Source organism: Harpia harpyja, chromosome 1 (genome assembly GCF_026419915.1).
Source record: "Harpia harpyja isolate bHarHar1 chromosome 1, bHarHar1 primary haplotype, whole genome shotgun sequence".
Classification (NCBI taxonomy): domain Eukaryota; kingdom Metazoa; phylum Chordata; class Aves; order Accipitriformes; family Accipitridae; genus Harpia; species Harpia harpyja.
In genome coordinates this window covers 43,726,178-43,740,375 of record NC_068940.1, presented here as the reverse complement: position 1 = coordinate 43,740,375, position 14,198 = coordinate 43,726,178, and the positions used below count along the sequence as shown (strand labels likewise).

Below are 14,198 nucleotides of genomic sequence, written 5' to 3'. Positions count from 1 at the left end.
AGTATTTGTACTGTACATTTAATACTGGGATTTTGATCATTAAAAGCTCTGGAGAAGAGACAGGATTCAGTGTTCTGCAAGGTACAGTGTTTGCCAGCCTTTCCACTCACGCTGTAATTTCGTCACATGCTCTAGGAGTCTCGTTTGTGATGGGAAAAGAGGTTTGTTGACCAGACTGCTTCAGGTCATGAAGAAGGAACCAGCTGAATCCTCCTTCAGGTGGGTTCACTTTGCACTGTAACATGCTGTTTTGAGTTGACTGGGAAATTGGTTTGTTTTCATACAGCTTATAGCAGTTGAAAATGCTGGAAAATCATAAGCTGTGAAAAGTTCTGGCTTTGTTGCACTTGGCTACAATGGCAGCGCAGGTGAGGGAGAATGCCAAAGCTTGCATTGGACCTCATACCCAGTACAGTCAGTGATTTTCTGCACGATCACGAGGTCTGACTCGGCTTCAGATTGGAGTGAAACAGATTAGGAAAGTTGATTTAAATTATAGTAAATAAAATACTCCCCTTGCTCCAAAATTTAAAAACTCATTTCTTCTATTTCTCAGATTTTGGCAAGCAAGGGCAGTTGAAAGTTTTCTGCGAGGCACCACCTCCTATGCAGACCAGATGTTCCTGCTAAAGAGAGGACTCCTGGAGGTAACGAAGTATATGTCAGGCTTCCTCTGTAATGTAACTCCATAGCAAGCAAGAAGTATTCATCTGTAATGAATTCAAAAGAGGGTGAAAATGTAGTGTTAAATATTCACTGGGAATAGGGCAATTCTTGGAAAGTATTTGTGAATTCTGCTTGTGGCAACCAGGTGTGGGGTGGCCAGTTGTATAGCCTGCATCACTGGGAAGTTAATTTAACAGAAGACTCATGTGAATTGTCTTTAGTTCTGTCATCTAAGAACTAAACCTGCAGATAAATGTTTTAAATAGTGATGAAATCAGAGTCTATGCTGTACTGCTGGCTTGGGCTAAACTGTGGCAATAACATATTTTCCTCCCATGCCAGCATATTCTCTACTGCATTGTTGATAGTGAGTGCAAATCACGAGATGTGCTTCAGAGTTACTTTGACCTTCTGGGAGAACTGATGAAGTTCAATATTGATGCATTCAAGAGGTTCAACAAGTACATCAACACAGATGAGAAGGTAAATATTTGTAAAAGCTGTCCCCAATGGGTCAAATTACATGCTCTTATAACCAAACGTAGCACTGAGAAACTCAGATTCATTTGCTGATTTTGGTGTGATTGTTGAGCTTGGTGCACAATAAACCCTAAGGAGTGACCTGCCAAAGTCTCTTCGCAAGCACGTATGTTGCTGCATACACTCATGTTTTCAGAAGTGCTCCCAGCTGTTCTGAGTCAGCAAGCGCTGAGCTGTTCAGAAAACATTGCCCTGTTACATGATCAGGCAGGTCTAAGGTCAGGGCTCAAAGATGGTAGAACATTTCCTGTGAAGTCACTGGGGTTTGGGTTAACCTGATAGTTTAGGACATTGAGACAGGCTCCAAAAAATCTTTGATTGGAGCTTGGGGGTGGGGGTCTTCATGGAGGTGACTTAAAGTATTCATTAAAATTTGATACTACAAAAAGACATATCTTTGATGTTACTTGAACTTACAGTCACTTTAAGAAGTCATGGCTGATGTAATTACCTATAAAACTTAGTTGCATATGTAGATCAAGAATGGGCAGCTCTCTATGCAAAGTGGTTTCATGCTCTTGTGCACTTTGTGCATGTAACATCAGCTGTTTTGTAGGTTTTGAATGACCTCATACTCTTGCTTATGTTACGGTAATTTTTCTGTGATTGCTGTTAGGTCTGGCAGACCTTGGAGAATAGAAGCAGACACATATTTAAAAGAAAGATGTATTGAATTTCAGGTTGTTTTCTGGTAAATGAACTCACACATTCTAGAGAATCTCTCTTTATACTTTGTGTGTGCTTCCTATTTATTGATGTATAACTTTTTTTAATTCTCATGCTGATGAAAACCCTTACTGTATTCCTCCCCAGCACTGTCTGCTTGTACAAAATAAGCATAGGAAAACATGGAGCTGGAGGAACTACGGAGGCCAGCAGCCATGCTGTCTCGTCTCCCTCTTTCAAAACAAGTAACATATGAAATCTTGGTCTCATTGAACTGGCACAGCTTCAAAAGAGTTTTTAGTGGTGCCAGGACTTTGGTATTTTTCTGTTCTCTAGTGTTTTTAGGGTACTTGCTATAGGGATCCTTTGGTCGGCCCTCGGTGCCAGTATTGGCCTGGGCTGGATGAGGCAGGCTCGGGAGTGTGTATCTCCTCTTATTTTTGTTAGAGATAACAAAAAGGTAATGACCCTGAGTATTTTGGCATTCTGAACCTAACTTTTGTTTCTGAAGGAAAGGGAAAATTGTCCACACCTGTGAAGCCTTATTTTGGTGAAGTGCACGTTTGTGCTCAGAATACAAGGCGGTTTCTCCAGTAACCTTCAAGAACTGCACTCCTTCAGTGTCAAAAATCTGGAGAACACTTACTGTTGCTCTAGTCGCCAAACCCTGTTCGTAGCTCTTCCTACTTGGGTTTGCTGACCTCTTCCCCTTGTGCCAACAGAGTAATTGGTTTAGTACATCTCTTGGCCATATGCATTCTGAAAAGGGTATGAAATAATGCTGTTCGGTCAGACCTCATCTATGAGTGTTCGTGTAGGATGAATTTTTTTGTTTGTTTTTTAATGCAACATTAAAAAGTACTTCTCTTTAGTTCCAGGTATTTTTAAATCAAATCAACAGTTCATTGGTTGACTCCAACATGCTTGTTCGCTGCATTACACTATCCCTGGACCGATTTGAGAATCAGTCTGATGCTAAAGGTAAAGAATAAGAAATGGGGGGTGAGGGGGTGTTTGGTAGTGATAATGGTTACGTTAAGTCTGAGCTTTGAAAATTTTGGGTTTAGACAGAGAAATGCCACCTTGCAGGTTTGTTGCTACAGTCTGAGCACCAGTTCTTACTGCCATATTGCAACGTGTCTGAGCTTTAAGCACCCAGTGATTGTCTCTTTCCTCTTGCCACAGTTGCAGAAGTCCTGTCAGAGTGCCGCCTGTTATCGTATATGTCCCAGATGTCCATGAGAATGTCCTTTCTTTTCCGTCTCATTAATATTATTCATGTACAGACACTTACACAGGTAAAGAGCTGACAGTAACTTTGCAGTTATCTTGCTGATACTGTGTAGTGATGAACTGGGCTGGGAGCAGGGAGGAATCTGGCTTCTCTTGAGGAGACCCATGTCCCTTCTTTCTTGATACACGTAGGAGCACCTCCTCTGCATGCTTACCACGAGCACGTTTTTTAAGGATATGTGTACAACCAATATCTTGATTTGGGGGGAGTGTTGGGGTTTTTTTGTTTTGTTGTTGTTGTTGTTTGACCTACTGTGTCATTTTTACTTTTAGGAAAATGTCAGTTGTTTGAACACAAGTTTAGTTATCCTAATGCTGGCCCGAAGGAAAGAAAAGCTACCTTTTTATCTGCGCACTTTGCAACAGATGGAATATACAGAAAAATACCCAGGCTTCATCCTGAACAACTTCCACAGTCTCCTGCGATTCTGGCAACAGCATTACCTCAATAAGGATAAAGACAGCACATGCTTAGAAAATGTATGTGTACCTCTTACCATAGCAAGAATCAATCATAGCACTATCTGTCTACTAGTCACCTAGCAAAAAAGGGAAGTGAGAGGTTGTGAAGGGAAAGAAGGGAGCAAGTTCTGCCCCGCAGTGTAACTTTCTGTAGTGCTTGTCACACCATCTTAGCCGGTCAGGTCCCTTCTGCAAGCAGTCAGACTGCCACAGGGTTGGTGCTGGGTTTCTGTGTAAACAAGACCTTAGGTCTTGGCTCTGGCACACAGAAGTGGGACTTGCCAATGCTGGGCAGGTTTGAGAGGCAGGGCTGGCGAGATGGCCAGCCCTGCACAGGGATGTGGAGGCAGGGCAGAATGCAGCTCCCAGACTAGTTAACACCTTAACCAGACTGTCCCCTCTTCCTGGTGTGGCAAACAGTGCAGGAAAAGTATCTGGTGTAGCTGCTAGAAGACAAGGCAGCTGTCCTGTGGAAAGCACCCTGGACTTGCTGGGGTGGTGGTCACCCTGTGCTGCTCTTAGCAGGGCTATAGTTGCCACAGGTGCAGGGAGTCCCTGCCTGTAGCTGGATAGTTGGGAAGCTGGTTGTAGAAGGTGTAGTTGGTTCAGCATCCGCCCCTTCTGCTCTACACCCCAGGAAGGATGGGCTGAATAGTGAATCAGAGGTGTTAATCTATGTGGCTGGGGAAGTCAGGCTGAATAGGAAGTGATTTTCAGTTCTTTCTGCTGAATGCCTTTGAGATGTGTCTTCTGCTGCATGTTGGTGCCTGTAGACCCATGCTAACCAGCCTCTTCATCTCTTTCCACAGAGCTCATGTATTAGTTTTACCTACTGGAAAGAGACTGTATCTATACTGCTCAGTCCAGACCGGACATCCCCCTGTGCCATAGTTAGCTACATCGACGAGGCATATATGGACATTGACAGAGACTTTTCTGAGGAGTAGTTCTTCGCTCTGGCTTCTGATGGACAGCGCTTGGAGGGTACCTCGCAGCCCATGGATTTTCAGGGATACGCTGTGTAGTGTGTGTGTGCGTGTGCGGCTTGGAACTGTGGAGCGTTACTGCATTGTTAAAACCCCAGTCCCCTCCTGGTCCCCATCTCTGATCTCTAATGGATGAGACTTTGAAAGCTCTCTGGGCAACACATTCAGGGATGTATCTTCCAGTTGTTCTGGGATAAAAAGTAAATCACCTGCAAAAACCAGCCTCTCTATTTTTTATTTTTTCTCTCTCTCCCAGTCCAGTGTTGCTGGTCAGAGATTTTTGTTTTTTGCTGACAGATGAGGATACTCTGTATGTGCCAATTTAGTTGTGGCTCTCTTTCATGGCTATCAGAATTAGCAAGTCAAAAAGCACAGAAATTGCCCTCCAAATGTGAGGTCCAAGGAGCCAGTCTGGGACCCCGACACACCAGCCACGTGCAGAGCCACCATATGGACTCCCTTCATGTGTAACTCTTCTGTTGGGGTTTGGAATCAGGGGGTTAGGGTTGGTTAGAGTGTGAGTGTGTGTGAGTGTGTGTGCGTGTGTGTGTGCTTTTAATTCCTGAGAGCCCTAGCTCCAGTCACCTCTTTACCATCTACTTTTGGATCATTTGGTACTAAACCTGTCTGTCTGTGCGTTAGGAGAGAACCTCTGTTCCTGCTGTCTTTCCTGCAGATCCTTCCCATCTGAAGGCATTTTACAATGCTGCGGAGAACAGAGACATTTCAGCAGTGGTGGAATTGCAACAGGGGTTGGCTTTTTCATGGAGCACTAGCATTAAAATGTACTAATTTTTTAAACTTGCGGCTTGTCCCTTCTTGGGTAACTAATCTGGTTTTAAAATCCTTTTCAGGACCATTGCTCTTGATGCTAACCTGCTATACCTGGAAGTCTTATGTCAGTCTCTGCTTTCAGTCCTTAATATCAACACACACATTAATCTTGAAGTGCAATATTGACTGAGATGTCAGTTTTTTTCCTGGATCTATTTTAATCAGAATGCGTTAAATGCTGGGAACAAACACTCCTGGTTGAAAGTAACTTTGTAGGATATGTTGGGGAAGGGGGAATCAGGTTTTGGCAGTCCTGATTGCCAAACCTGCATATGCCTCGCCTGCTCACCAGTGTTAACTGTGGTGCTCCAAGACAGTCAGATTCCCAGGAATTAAATACAGTCTGAAGTCCTGAGCTACTGCATTTAAGTCAACCCCCCCCCCCCGCCCCGTGTCTTGCAGCTCCAGCTAAAAGAAACCAGTTTTCTTTGAAACATGCATCTGAATTTTTTTAAATTTTCTTAACTTATTTGATGAGATGACTTCAGCTCTCTCCAGGCTCTGGCGAGGGACCAGTGGCGAGGTTGTCCCAGAGCTATAGCATTTTGTCTCTAACTGTTGCCAGCAGAATGAAACCCACTCTGAGGCTCCCTGTGCTGCGGCCTGGATGAGTGAATGAGGCTTCCAGCCCCAGGTGCAGGACTTGCTCTCTAAAAGTCACCCTTCTCTTCTCGCTCATCTCACACTTCCGTGTCCTGCTGTGGACTTGCAGTCAGTACTTTGCTTGCAGGGTGGTCAGAACTGCTGAGCTTGTGCATAAACCTGGAGCCTTGTAGGAGCTCCTGGGGATCCTTGTGTCCCTTCCTGGGGGGCTGAATCCCCTGGGCAGACTCTGCCCAGCTGCAGTGAGGTTACCCTGGTCGCACCCTTTCTGTGCAGGAGCTCTTTGCTATGGTAGCTGCAACTCTCTGTTCTTCATCAGGTCACCCCTACCTGGCCCCCTCCCTCCCCTGAGCTGATTTCTTTCTCATCTGTACTTTTTTTGTTCTTGGGTATTTGTGTTTTTGGTGTATCTTTGCTTCTTCTTAACTGTAATAGATGTACACTTCAAATAAATGCTTCAAATTAAAAGGCTTTTAAGTTAAGGGATGCCTTTTCCATAGTCTAGTTAATTGGTGCATCCAATGATTGCTGCTATAAACCTGCAGAGTCTCATTTAAATCTCTGTATTTATGTAACGTACAGTTAGGGGCCAAGCTGTGTCTGTCCTTGGCTATTGGCCAGCCTGCCTTCTGGCTCGTGGGTTGCTCCTCCCCCAGCATCGGGAGCACAGTAACACTTGGGTGCTTGCCTGCTAGAGGCAGCTTGGCTTTGCTTTCGCCTTCAGGCTGACGCAGGAGGCCAAGTTGGCTGGCTGCAGAGAAGGGCACAGGAAAGAAACCCACAGCAGCCCCTCCAAGGAGGGAGTGCACTGGTCTCCAGAGGAAAGGCTCTGCCTGCGGTGGGCAGGGGCATGAGCATGCAGAGAGGGTCACAGGCAAATTTTAACTGGGGGCCACATTCCTGTGGGCTCATCTGTCCATGCCAGAGGCCTCAAGAATCTTATTTTGAGAGGGACCAGACGGCTCTCTCCTTCATCCTTGTTTTGTCTTATTTATGGAGAGCACAGGGAGGAAGTGTCCTGCATGGTGCTGGGGAGAGCTCGCTGGCTTCAGTGGAGGTTGCAGCAGGCTGTGTGCTGTGACAGCGGTGGAGAGGGGACCCCTGTCACTAACAAATACTGGAAGTCTGCACTAGCCCCATGGATTGCTGAGGTTCATGCTGCCCGGATTAATGCCAATTTACTAACTGCAAATGAACGTATTAAATGGAAACTATTAAAGAAATCTATTTTAAAGAAATGAGTGATGTCTGTCTTTGCAGTCCCTTTGCCAAAGCTGTTAACAACCCTCCCTCTGCCCTGCAGGACTGTAGCGAGGGGGGGGTTTATGTTCTCCCCAGGGGTGTGTGTTTTTTACGTTCTGCCCTCCACCCTCACCCCTCAGGTCTGGTCCCCTACAGGGGAGAGAGGGCTGAAGGGGGGCAGTGGGGAAGGAAGAGGAAAGGGCTCTTCCCAAAACCCACCGAAAGCCTGGAGCAAGCCAGGGCAATAGAGCAGGGAGAGGGGAGGCCTGTGCCTGTCTCCTGCCCCTACCTGGCTGTGAAAAATGGCCCCATCTTGCCCCCCACCTCTCCAGCAGCAGACCCCTGTGACGGAGACAACGGAGCAAGTCCTGGCAGATCTACGTTTATTCACGCGGTGCAAAGCTGGCAGTGACTGTTGCAGCCATTTGCTTCCAACATACAGCAGGCAGCTGGGCTCCCGCTACTCGTGCTAGCAAAAAAACCAAAAGGGCTTTGGTGAGAGCCTGGACCTGGTGGCAGGGAGCACTCTGCCACCCTTCAGGTCATGGCAACAGTGGCAGGTGAGGGCAGCAGCGCCATGCACGATGAGGCCGTGGGCTGTACAGTGGCTCCTCTGGCTCCAGGGATGGCAGAAGCCCCTGTCCTGCTTTTCCCTCCCCATGGCTGGCTGGGCTTACCTTGGAGGTGATGACCTCCCTGGTGCGGGCGCGCAGCTTGTTGACCTGCGTCTCGGCGATGTCGGCACGCTCCTCGGCATCATCCAGCTCGTGCTGCACCTTGCGGTACTTGACCAGGTTGGAGTTGGCCTGCTGCTCCTAGATGGGGTGAGGGGAGGTGGATGTTTGGGGCACAGCCAGGACACCGGGCTGCGAGCTCCCCATGCTGACCTCATGGCCCCTTTCCCTTGCAGCCATCCCAGGCAGCCCTGGGGAAGGCTAGCATTTGTCCTCTGCCCCAGGAGAGCAGCGGTGGGGACAGGCACTTACCGCCTCCTCAAACTGGCGTTTGTAGCTCTTGACCTTGCTTTGCAGCTTGTCGATCAGGTCCTGCATCCGTGTCAGGTTCTTCCGGTCTTCCTCAGCCTACAAGTGCCCTGGCCCCATTAGCAGTACTCCAGCAGACCTCCCCAACTCGGGCTCTGGCTGCCCCAGTACCTTTATCCAGGAGTCCCAGTGGTGCCAGGGCCCTTCACACATAGAGAGCACCAACCCGCCCCACCGAGCCAGGCACCAGCCCCATATCCCCCCTGGTCTCCCCTCATCCCCCACCACCTAGCTTAGGAGGTGCCAGCAAAGGGGCAAGACAGAGAGCAGGTGGTGGATGTTGGGACAGGGAGAAGCTTGTCCTGCCCTTGTCGGTCCCAGCACAGCACCCAGAAGGTGGCAGGGCTGGGCTGGGCTGGAGTGGGGTGTTGGATAACACAAGGATCTGAGTACAGGGAGAGTTGGGCCAAGTCCTGCTGGGCTGGAGCTGCGCCTGGTGCTGCCATACCTGGTAGCTCAGCTCCTTGATCCTCCGCTCATACTTCCGAATGCCCTTCTGGGCTTCAGCCATCTTCTTCTGCTCCATATCCAGCTCTCCCTCCAGCTCCCGCACCTGTGGGTGGATAGAGGCCAGCTCAGCACTCTGCTCCCTAGTGCCAGCACCAGCTGAGGTCAAATCACTTTCCCCAGATCACAGTAGCCACAGCCAAGGCTAAGCCACCCCAAGCAAAGGCATGGAGCCAGCCCCAGGCTTGCAGGTCCTCAGGGACTGCCCCTCACTGCCCACAGTCCCCCTGTGGTACAGTCTGGCCCTAGAGGGATGGGACAGTGCCGGTGCCCTGCAGAGCCTGGTGCTACAGGGCCTGGGGCAGTGCCAGGAGCCTGCTCCTAGGTGGCACAGCCGGGGATCTGCCCCTGCCATCTCACCCTGGCCTCCAGCTTCTGGATCTGCTTCTTGCCCCCCTTGAGAGCAATCTGCTCTGCTTCGTCCAGGCGCATCTGCAAGTCCTTGATGGTCTGCTCCATGTTCTTCTTCATCCGCTCCAGGTGTGCACTCGTGTCCTGCTCCTTCTTCAGCTCTTCTGCCATCATGGCAGCCTGCAAGGCCAAGAGCACAGAGGCATCACCACAAGGCTAGGCAGCCCTGCCAGACACAGGGGTCAATGGAGAAGCTCTGAGACCCTCCCCTCTCCTCCCACCCACCAGCCCCACAGGGTGCTGGGCACCCTTGCCAAACCATACAGCACCATCCCCACTGCACTCTTACATCTGTGATAGCCTTCTTCGCCTTCTCCTCAGCGTTGCGGCACTCCTGCACCGCGTCCTCCACCTCGCCGCTCAGCTGTGAGATGTCAGTCTCCAGCTTCTTCTTCTGGTTGATCAAGCCCGTGTTCTGCAGACAGAGCAAGGCAGTGCCACAGGGACCGGCCATTCACCGTGGCTGATGGCCCCACTGCCAGACAGACTCCTGCTGCTTCAGTGACACCCGGGATCCAGTGGTCCCTCACCTGGGAGTGGAGCAGGTTGACCCTCTCAGTGGCCTCCAGCAGCTCCTGCTCTGCCAGCTTCCTGCTCCTCTCTGCTTGCTCCAGTGCTGCCCGCAGCTCCTCCACCTCCGCCAGCAGCAGGTTGTTGCGGCGCTCCAGAGCAGCTGCCTGCTCCTTCAGGTCATCGTTGTGGCGTTGAGTGTCATCCAACTCGATTTGCAGGTCCTGCCAGGCAGCACGGGGTCAGTGGGGACAGGAGGGAGCCGGGGCTGACAGCAGGGACAGCACTGAATCTGTCCCACCCACAGCCGTCCAACCTTGATCTGGGCCTGGAGCTGGCGGCCCAGTTTCTGGAACTCAGCAGCCTGGCGGTTGGCATGGCTCAGCTGGATCTCCATCTCGTTCAGGTCTCCCTCCATCTTCTTCCTCAGGCGGACAGCCTCGTTCTTGGCCCGGGCCTCTGCATCCAGCGTGGCCTGCATGGAGTCCATGGCACGCTGGTGGTTGCGCCTGCGGGAGGGATGATGCATCAGCCCCATCCACCCAGGGACACCCAGTCTGTGGCAGCCCTGTCAGGGCCATAGTACCAGCTCTGCCCCTGCCATAATGGCCCAGCCTGTCCCCTCTCCACACACACCTCAGGTTCTCAAACTCCTCGTCCTTCTCTGCCAGCTTCCTGTCCACATCAGCCTTTATCTGGTTCAGCTCCAGCTGGATGCGCAGCGTCTTGCTCTCCTCATGCTCCAGGGCTCCCTAGAGACAGCAGCAGCCATGAGAAGGTGGCCCCAGGGGGGAATCTCCCCAGCCACCCACCCCAGCTTGGCCTTGCCCCCCAGCCCAGAGCTATGGGGAGCAGGGCAGGTGGAGCCACCCCAATGCCTTGCTGTGGTTGCACAATCCGCATGAGTGGGGTGCCCAGGGGTTGCAGCCTGGCTCAGGACTGTCACCCTGCTAGTGCAGTGTGGGTTGCTGCTCCAGCAGCATCCAACCAGAGCTGCGGGGTGGGCCAGTGGCTCTCGAGGGCAGTGGGCACGTGCAAGCTTCAGTGGGAAACAAGGACTCACCTCAGCCTCCTCCAAAGCTGCCTGGATATCACTCTTCTCACTCTCCAGGGCTTTCTTCAGCTTCTCCAGTTCATGGATGGTTTTGCCACTCAGACTGATCTGGTCAGTCAGATCGGCAATTTCCTCTGGCAGGGACAGAAGGGTGTTTGGTCAGGAACGAGTTTGTGGGGTCAGCCCCGTGCAGATGACTTCCCCATCCCCCTGCCCAGGCTCAACTGATGTCCCCCCAGCCCCGTGGAGAGCAGCTGAGGTTGTGCTTGGGGACATTTCTGCAGTCTGGGTGAAGGAGAGGACAGGGAGAGGCATTAAGGACCCATGGAGACCTGCTTGTCCAAGAGCAACACCTCCAAGTCAGTGCCATGCCACAGCCATGGCACTCTTGGCAGCAAAACACGCACCACAAACAAGTACCAAGTGACACTGCCTGTCTGCCCAGAGTGCCCCAGCAAGAGGGCAGGACACATGCTGGCTTCCTGGCTGGGCTGCTGCATCCCTCCAAGGAGGAAATGGGCCAGGCTTGGCTGAGGAGCAAGGTCTGCTCCCTGCCTACAAGGGACCCCCATCCCACCACATGGCTGAGGACAGGGGACCCACAGGCTGCCCGTGAGAGCAGGACACTGGGCAGAGAGTCCAAGGGGAAAGCCTGAGCCCACTCCTACCCTGCAGGTTCTTGTTCTCCCTCTTGAGGGTCTCCAGGTTGTCCAGGGACTCCTCATAGGCATTCTTGAGCTTGAAGAGCTCTGTGCTCAAGCTGCGTGACTCCTTCTGCGATGCCTCCAGCTCTGCCTGGGTCTCCTCATACTTCTGCTTCCACTCAGCCAGGATCCTGTCAAAGTTGCGCTGCTTCTTGTCCAGGGCAGCACAGGCCGAGTTGGCGCGCTCCAGGTCTACCGAGAGGTCCTCGATCTCTGTCTGCAGCCGGTGCTTGGTCTTTTCCAGGGAGGAGCACTTGGCATGGGCAGCCTCCACTGCCTCCTCTGCCTCCTGCAGCCGGATGGCCAGCTTCTTCCTGTTGATGGCAGCAAGGGATGAGTGCTCCCAGCCCAAGTGTCATCCCACCCCGCTGCTCTAAAGGAGGGGAGGCCACAGCCTGCCCAAACAGCCTCAAGTCCGTGCAGGAGGATGCAGTCTCACTGTGGGGTCTGGGAAAGCTGCATCTTCGAATGGAAGCATGCCACCTGCAGGAACAGACTCCTGCCATGAGACTCACTTGGCTTCCTCCAGCTCCTCTGTCCTCTGGATGGCGTCGGTCTCATACTTGGTTCTCCACTGGGCCACTTCTGCGTTGGCCTTGGACAAGTTCCTCTGGAGCTCACTCTTAGCCTCCACTTCCTCCTCATACTGCTCCCGCAGCAGGTCACAGTCGTGCCGGGAGGCTTGCAGGGCATGGGCCAGGGCGTTCTTGCTCTGAGGAAGGGAGAGCTCATGAGAGGTGCAGCTGGCTCCAGGACATCGGCCATGGCGTGGGATTGGGGGCAGAGGGAGGGAACTTCTATTTTTCCCAGGCTAGGAGCTGCCCTTAGGGCTCCTGTGTGCAGGCTATGTCCCACCTCCCCAGTCCAAGAATCTGGGCCACTGCCACAGTGGGACACATGTCCCATTCCCTGAGATCTGTGTCATTCAGAGATCAGCCATGCCCTAGAAGCCTCACCTTGGTCTCTTCCTCCAGCTGCCTCTTGAGTTCCTCAATGTTCTGTGTGAATGAGGCCTTGCCACGGCTCAGCTGGTTGATGAAGGACTCCTTCTCCTCCAGCAGCCGACTAAGCTCCCCTGGGTTCAAATAGAGCCAAAACAGCTACTTTGGGGCCTAAGGGCTGCGATCTGCATTAGCCCACACCCCCCACAGCTGCATCCCCACCCAGGCAAGCTGGAGCCCATGGGCAGAGGTGCACACCAGCAGCCAAAGGCAAAGTAAGCCAGCTAGGAAACCCCTCCTGGGCACATCCCCCAGCACAACTAGCATCGCCAGAGAGGTCCTCTTCCCTGCCAAGCCATAGGGCATCTCTGCAAGGCCTGAGCGGAGGCACAACATGGACATCCCACAGCCCTCCACTCCAGATGGAGCTCCTGCTATTTTTTTCTTTGTCCATGGGAGACGCAGGACGGTCTGACCAGCTGAACCACAGCTCCACCACTCAGATGCCCCAGTGCAAGACCAGCCCCAGGGCAGCCACGTGTCCACCCCCACCTACCATTCTCGGTCTGCAGCCTGCCCCTCTGCGTGCTCACGTCGGTCAGCTGTCGCTGCAGTTCATCCACTTTGGACTTGGCCTCGCTCAGCTGGTCCTCATAGGTGCGGCACAGCTTCTCGGCATTGGCCTGCAAGCACCAAGCAAAGCCTGTGTGAGACAGCTCTGCCTGGAGAGCACCATTATCCCAGGAGGGGCTCAGCGACTGCATCACCCTGGGACCTCACTGCCCTGCTCAGCTGATCCCACATGCACACAAGGCAGAGAGCAGGAGCCTGCCAGAGCTCTCGTGTCTCTGCTAAGCTAACAGTGGCTCTCTGCAGTCAGTCTCCCAGGAAATGTCTTCCCAGATCCTCCAGACTTGACTAGGACAAGCAAAGCATCCTGCAAGCACTGCCATAGTGACATAGGGACAAGCTATACCTAGTGAAAAAGAGGGACTTGGCCATGGCAAAGAGCTCCCTAGGACAACATCCCATGGACATGGCTGTGCTGAACACACTGCAACCAGTTGCATTGATGTTCACAGAAGAGATGAATCTGCCCCATACAGAACCAGTGCCCACCTTGTTCTTGGTGAGGTATTCAATGTTGGATGACAGGTCATCCACCTCCATCTTCATCTCGCTCTTCTCCTTCTCCAGCTTCTGCTTGACGCGCTGCAGGTTGTCGATCTGCTCGCTCAGCTCCGCCACACTATCTGCATGCTTTTTCCGCAGGGCAGCTGCCGTGGACTCATGCTGCAGGGTTGCCTCCTCCAGGTCCCGCCGCAGCTTCAGGAATTCTGCTTCCCGCTTCTTGTTCATCTCCAGCTGCGTGGCCGTTGCCCCGCCAGCCTCCTCCAGCCGCTCACTCAGCTCCTCCAGCTCCCGTGACACTTCTGCCCGCTGCTTCTCCACCTTGGCTCTGGCAGCACGCTCAGCCTCCAGTTCCTCCTCCAGCTCCTCAATGCGGGCCTGGCAGAGACAGAAAAAGGCAGATGCTTCAAGCACCAGGTGAAGCTCCAGCATCCTTGCTCTCCACAATGGAGCAAGGTGTCTCCTCTGATACTGGGGAGCAACAAGCCACCAGTCTGGAGCAAATGCTTGGGTTGTGTTGGGATTCTTGGAGGCAGGCATGCCTGGTGCTTCTTGGTAGCATGTTTTGCAGAGCTCCTGCTCTCCTCTGTACCCTGCCATCAGGA

The 14,198-nt window shown here is 52.2% G+C and overlaps 2 protein-coding genes across 5 annotated transcripts in view; one reads left to right on the top strand and one right to left on the bottom strand.

Annotated features, from left to right (window-relative positions):
* The window catches only part of TRPC4AP (transient receptor potential cation channel subfamily C member 4 associated protein), a 37,655-nt gene extending 31,834 nt beyond the window's left edge, over positions 1–5,821 (top strand). For all 4 annotated transcript variants that reach the window (XM_052789936.1, XM_052789955.1, XM_052789964.1 and 1 more), the window contains 7 exons: positions 136–219; positions 557–647; positions 1,009–1,149; positions 2,745–2,853; positions 3,058–3,170; positions 3,439–3,645; positions 4,437–5,821. In XM_052789936.1, the coding sequence (XP_052645896.1) occupies positions 136–219; positions 557–647; positions 1,009–1,149; positions 2,745–2,853; positions 3,058–3,170; positions 3,439–3,645; positions 4,437–4,574 (883 nt within the window). In that variant the 3' untranslated portion in view covers positions 4,575–5,821. The remainder of the gene's footprint in view (positions 1–135; positions 220–556; positions 648–1,008; positions 1,150–2,744; positions 2,854–3,057; positions 3,171–3,438; positions 3,646–4,436) is intronic.
* Positions 5,822–7,658: 1,837 nt separating this feature from the next.
* The window catches only part of MYH7B (myosin heavy chain 7B), a 28,772-nt gene continuing 22,232 nt past the window's right edge, over positions 7,659–14,198 (bottom strand). Inside the window, 15 exon segments of the mRNA XM_052789922.1 lie at positions 7,659–7,761; positions 7,970–8,107; positions 8,279–8,374; positions 8,784–8,888; positions 9,203–9,373; positions 9,543–9,668; positions 9,784–9,987; positions 10,080–10,272; positions 10,400–10,515; positions 10,827–10,951; positions 11,486–11,835; positions 12,037–12,233; positions 12,478–12,596; positions 13,019–13,145; positions 13,582–13,971. Coding sequence (XP_052645882.1) covers positions 7,753–7,761; positions 7,970–8,107; positions 8,279–8,374; positions 8,784–8,888; positions 9,203–9,373; positions 9,543–9,668; positions 9,784–9,987; positions 10,080–10,272; positions 10,400–10,515; positions 10,827–10,951; positions 11,486–11,835; positions 12,037–12,233; positions 12,478–12,596; positions 13,019–13,145; positions 13,582–13,971 — 2,466 coding nt within the window. The 3' untranslated portion in view covers positions 7,659–7,752.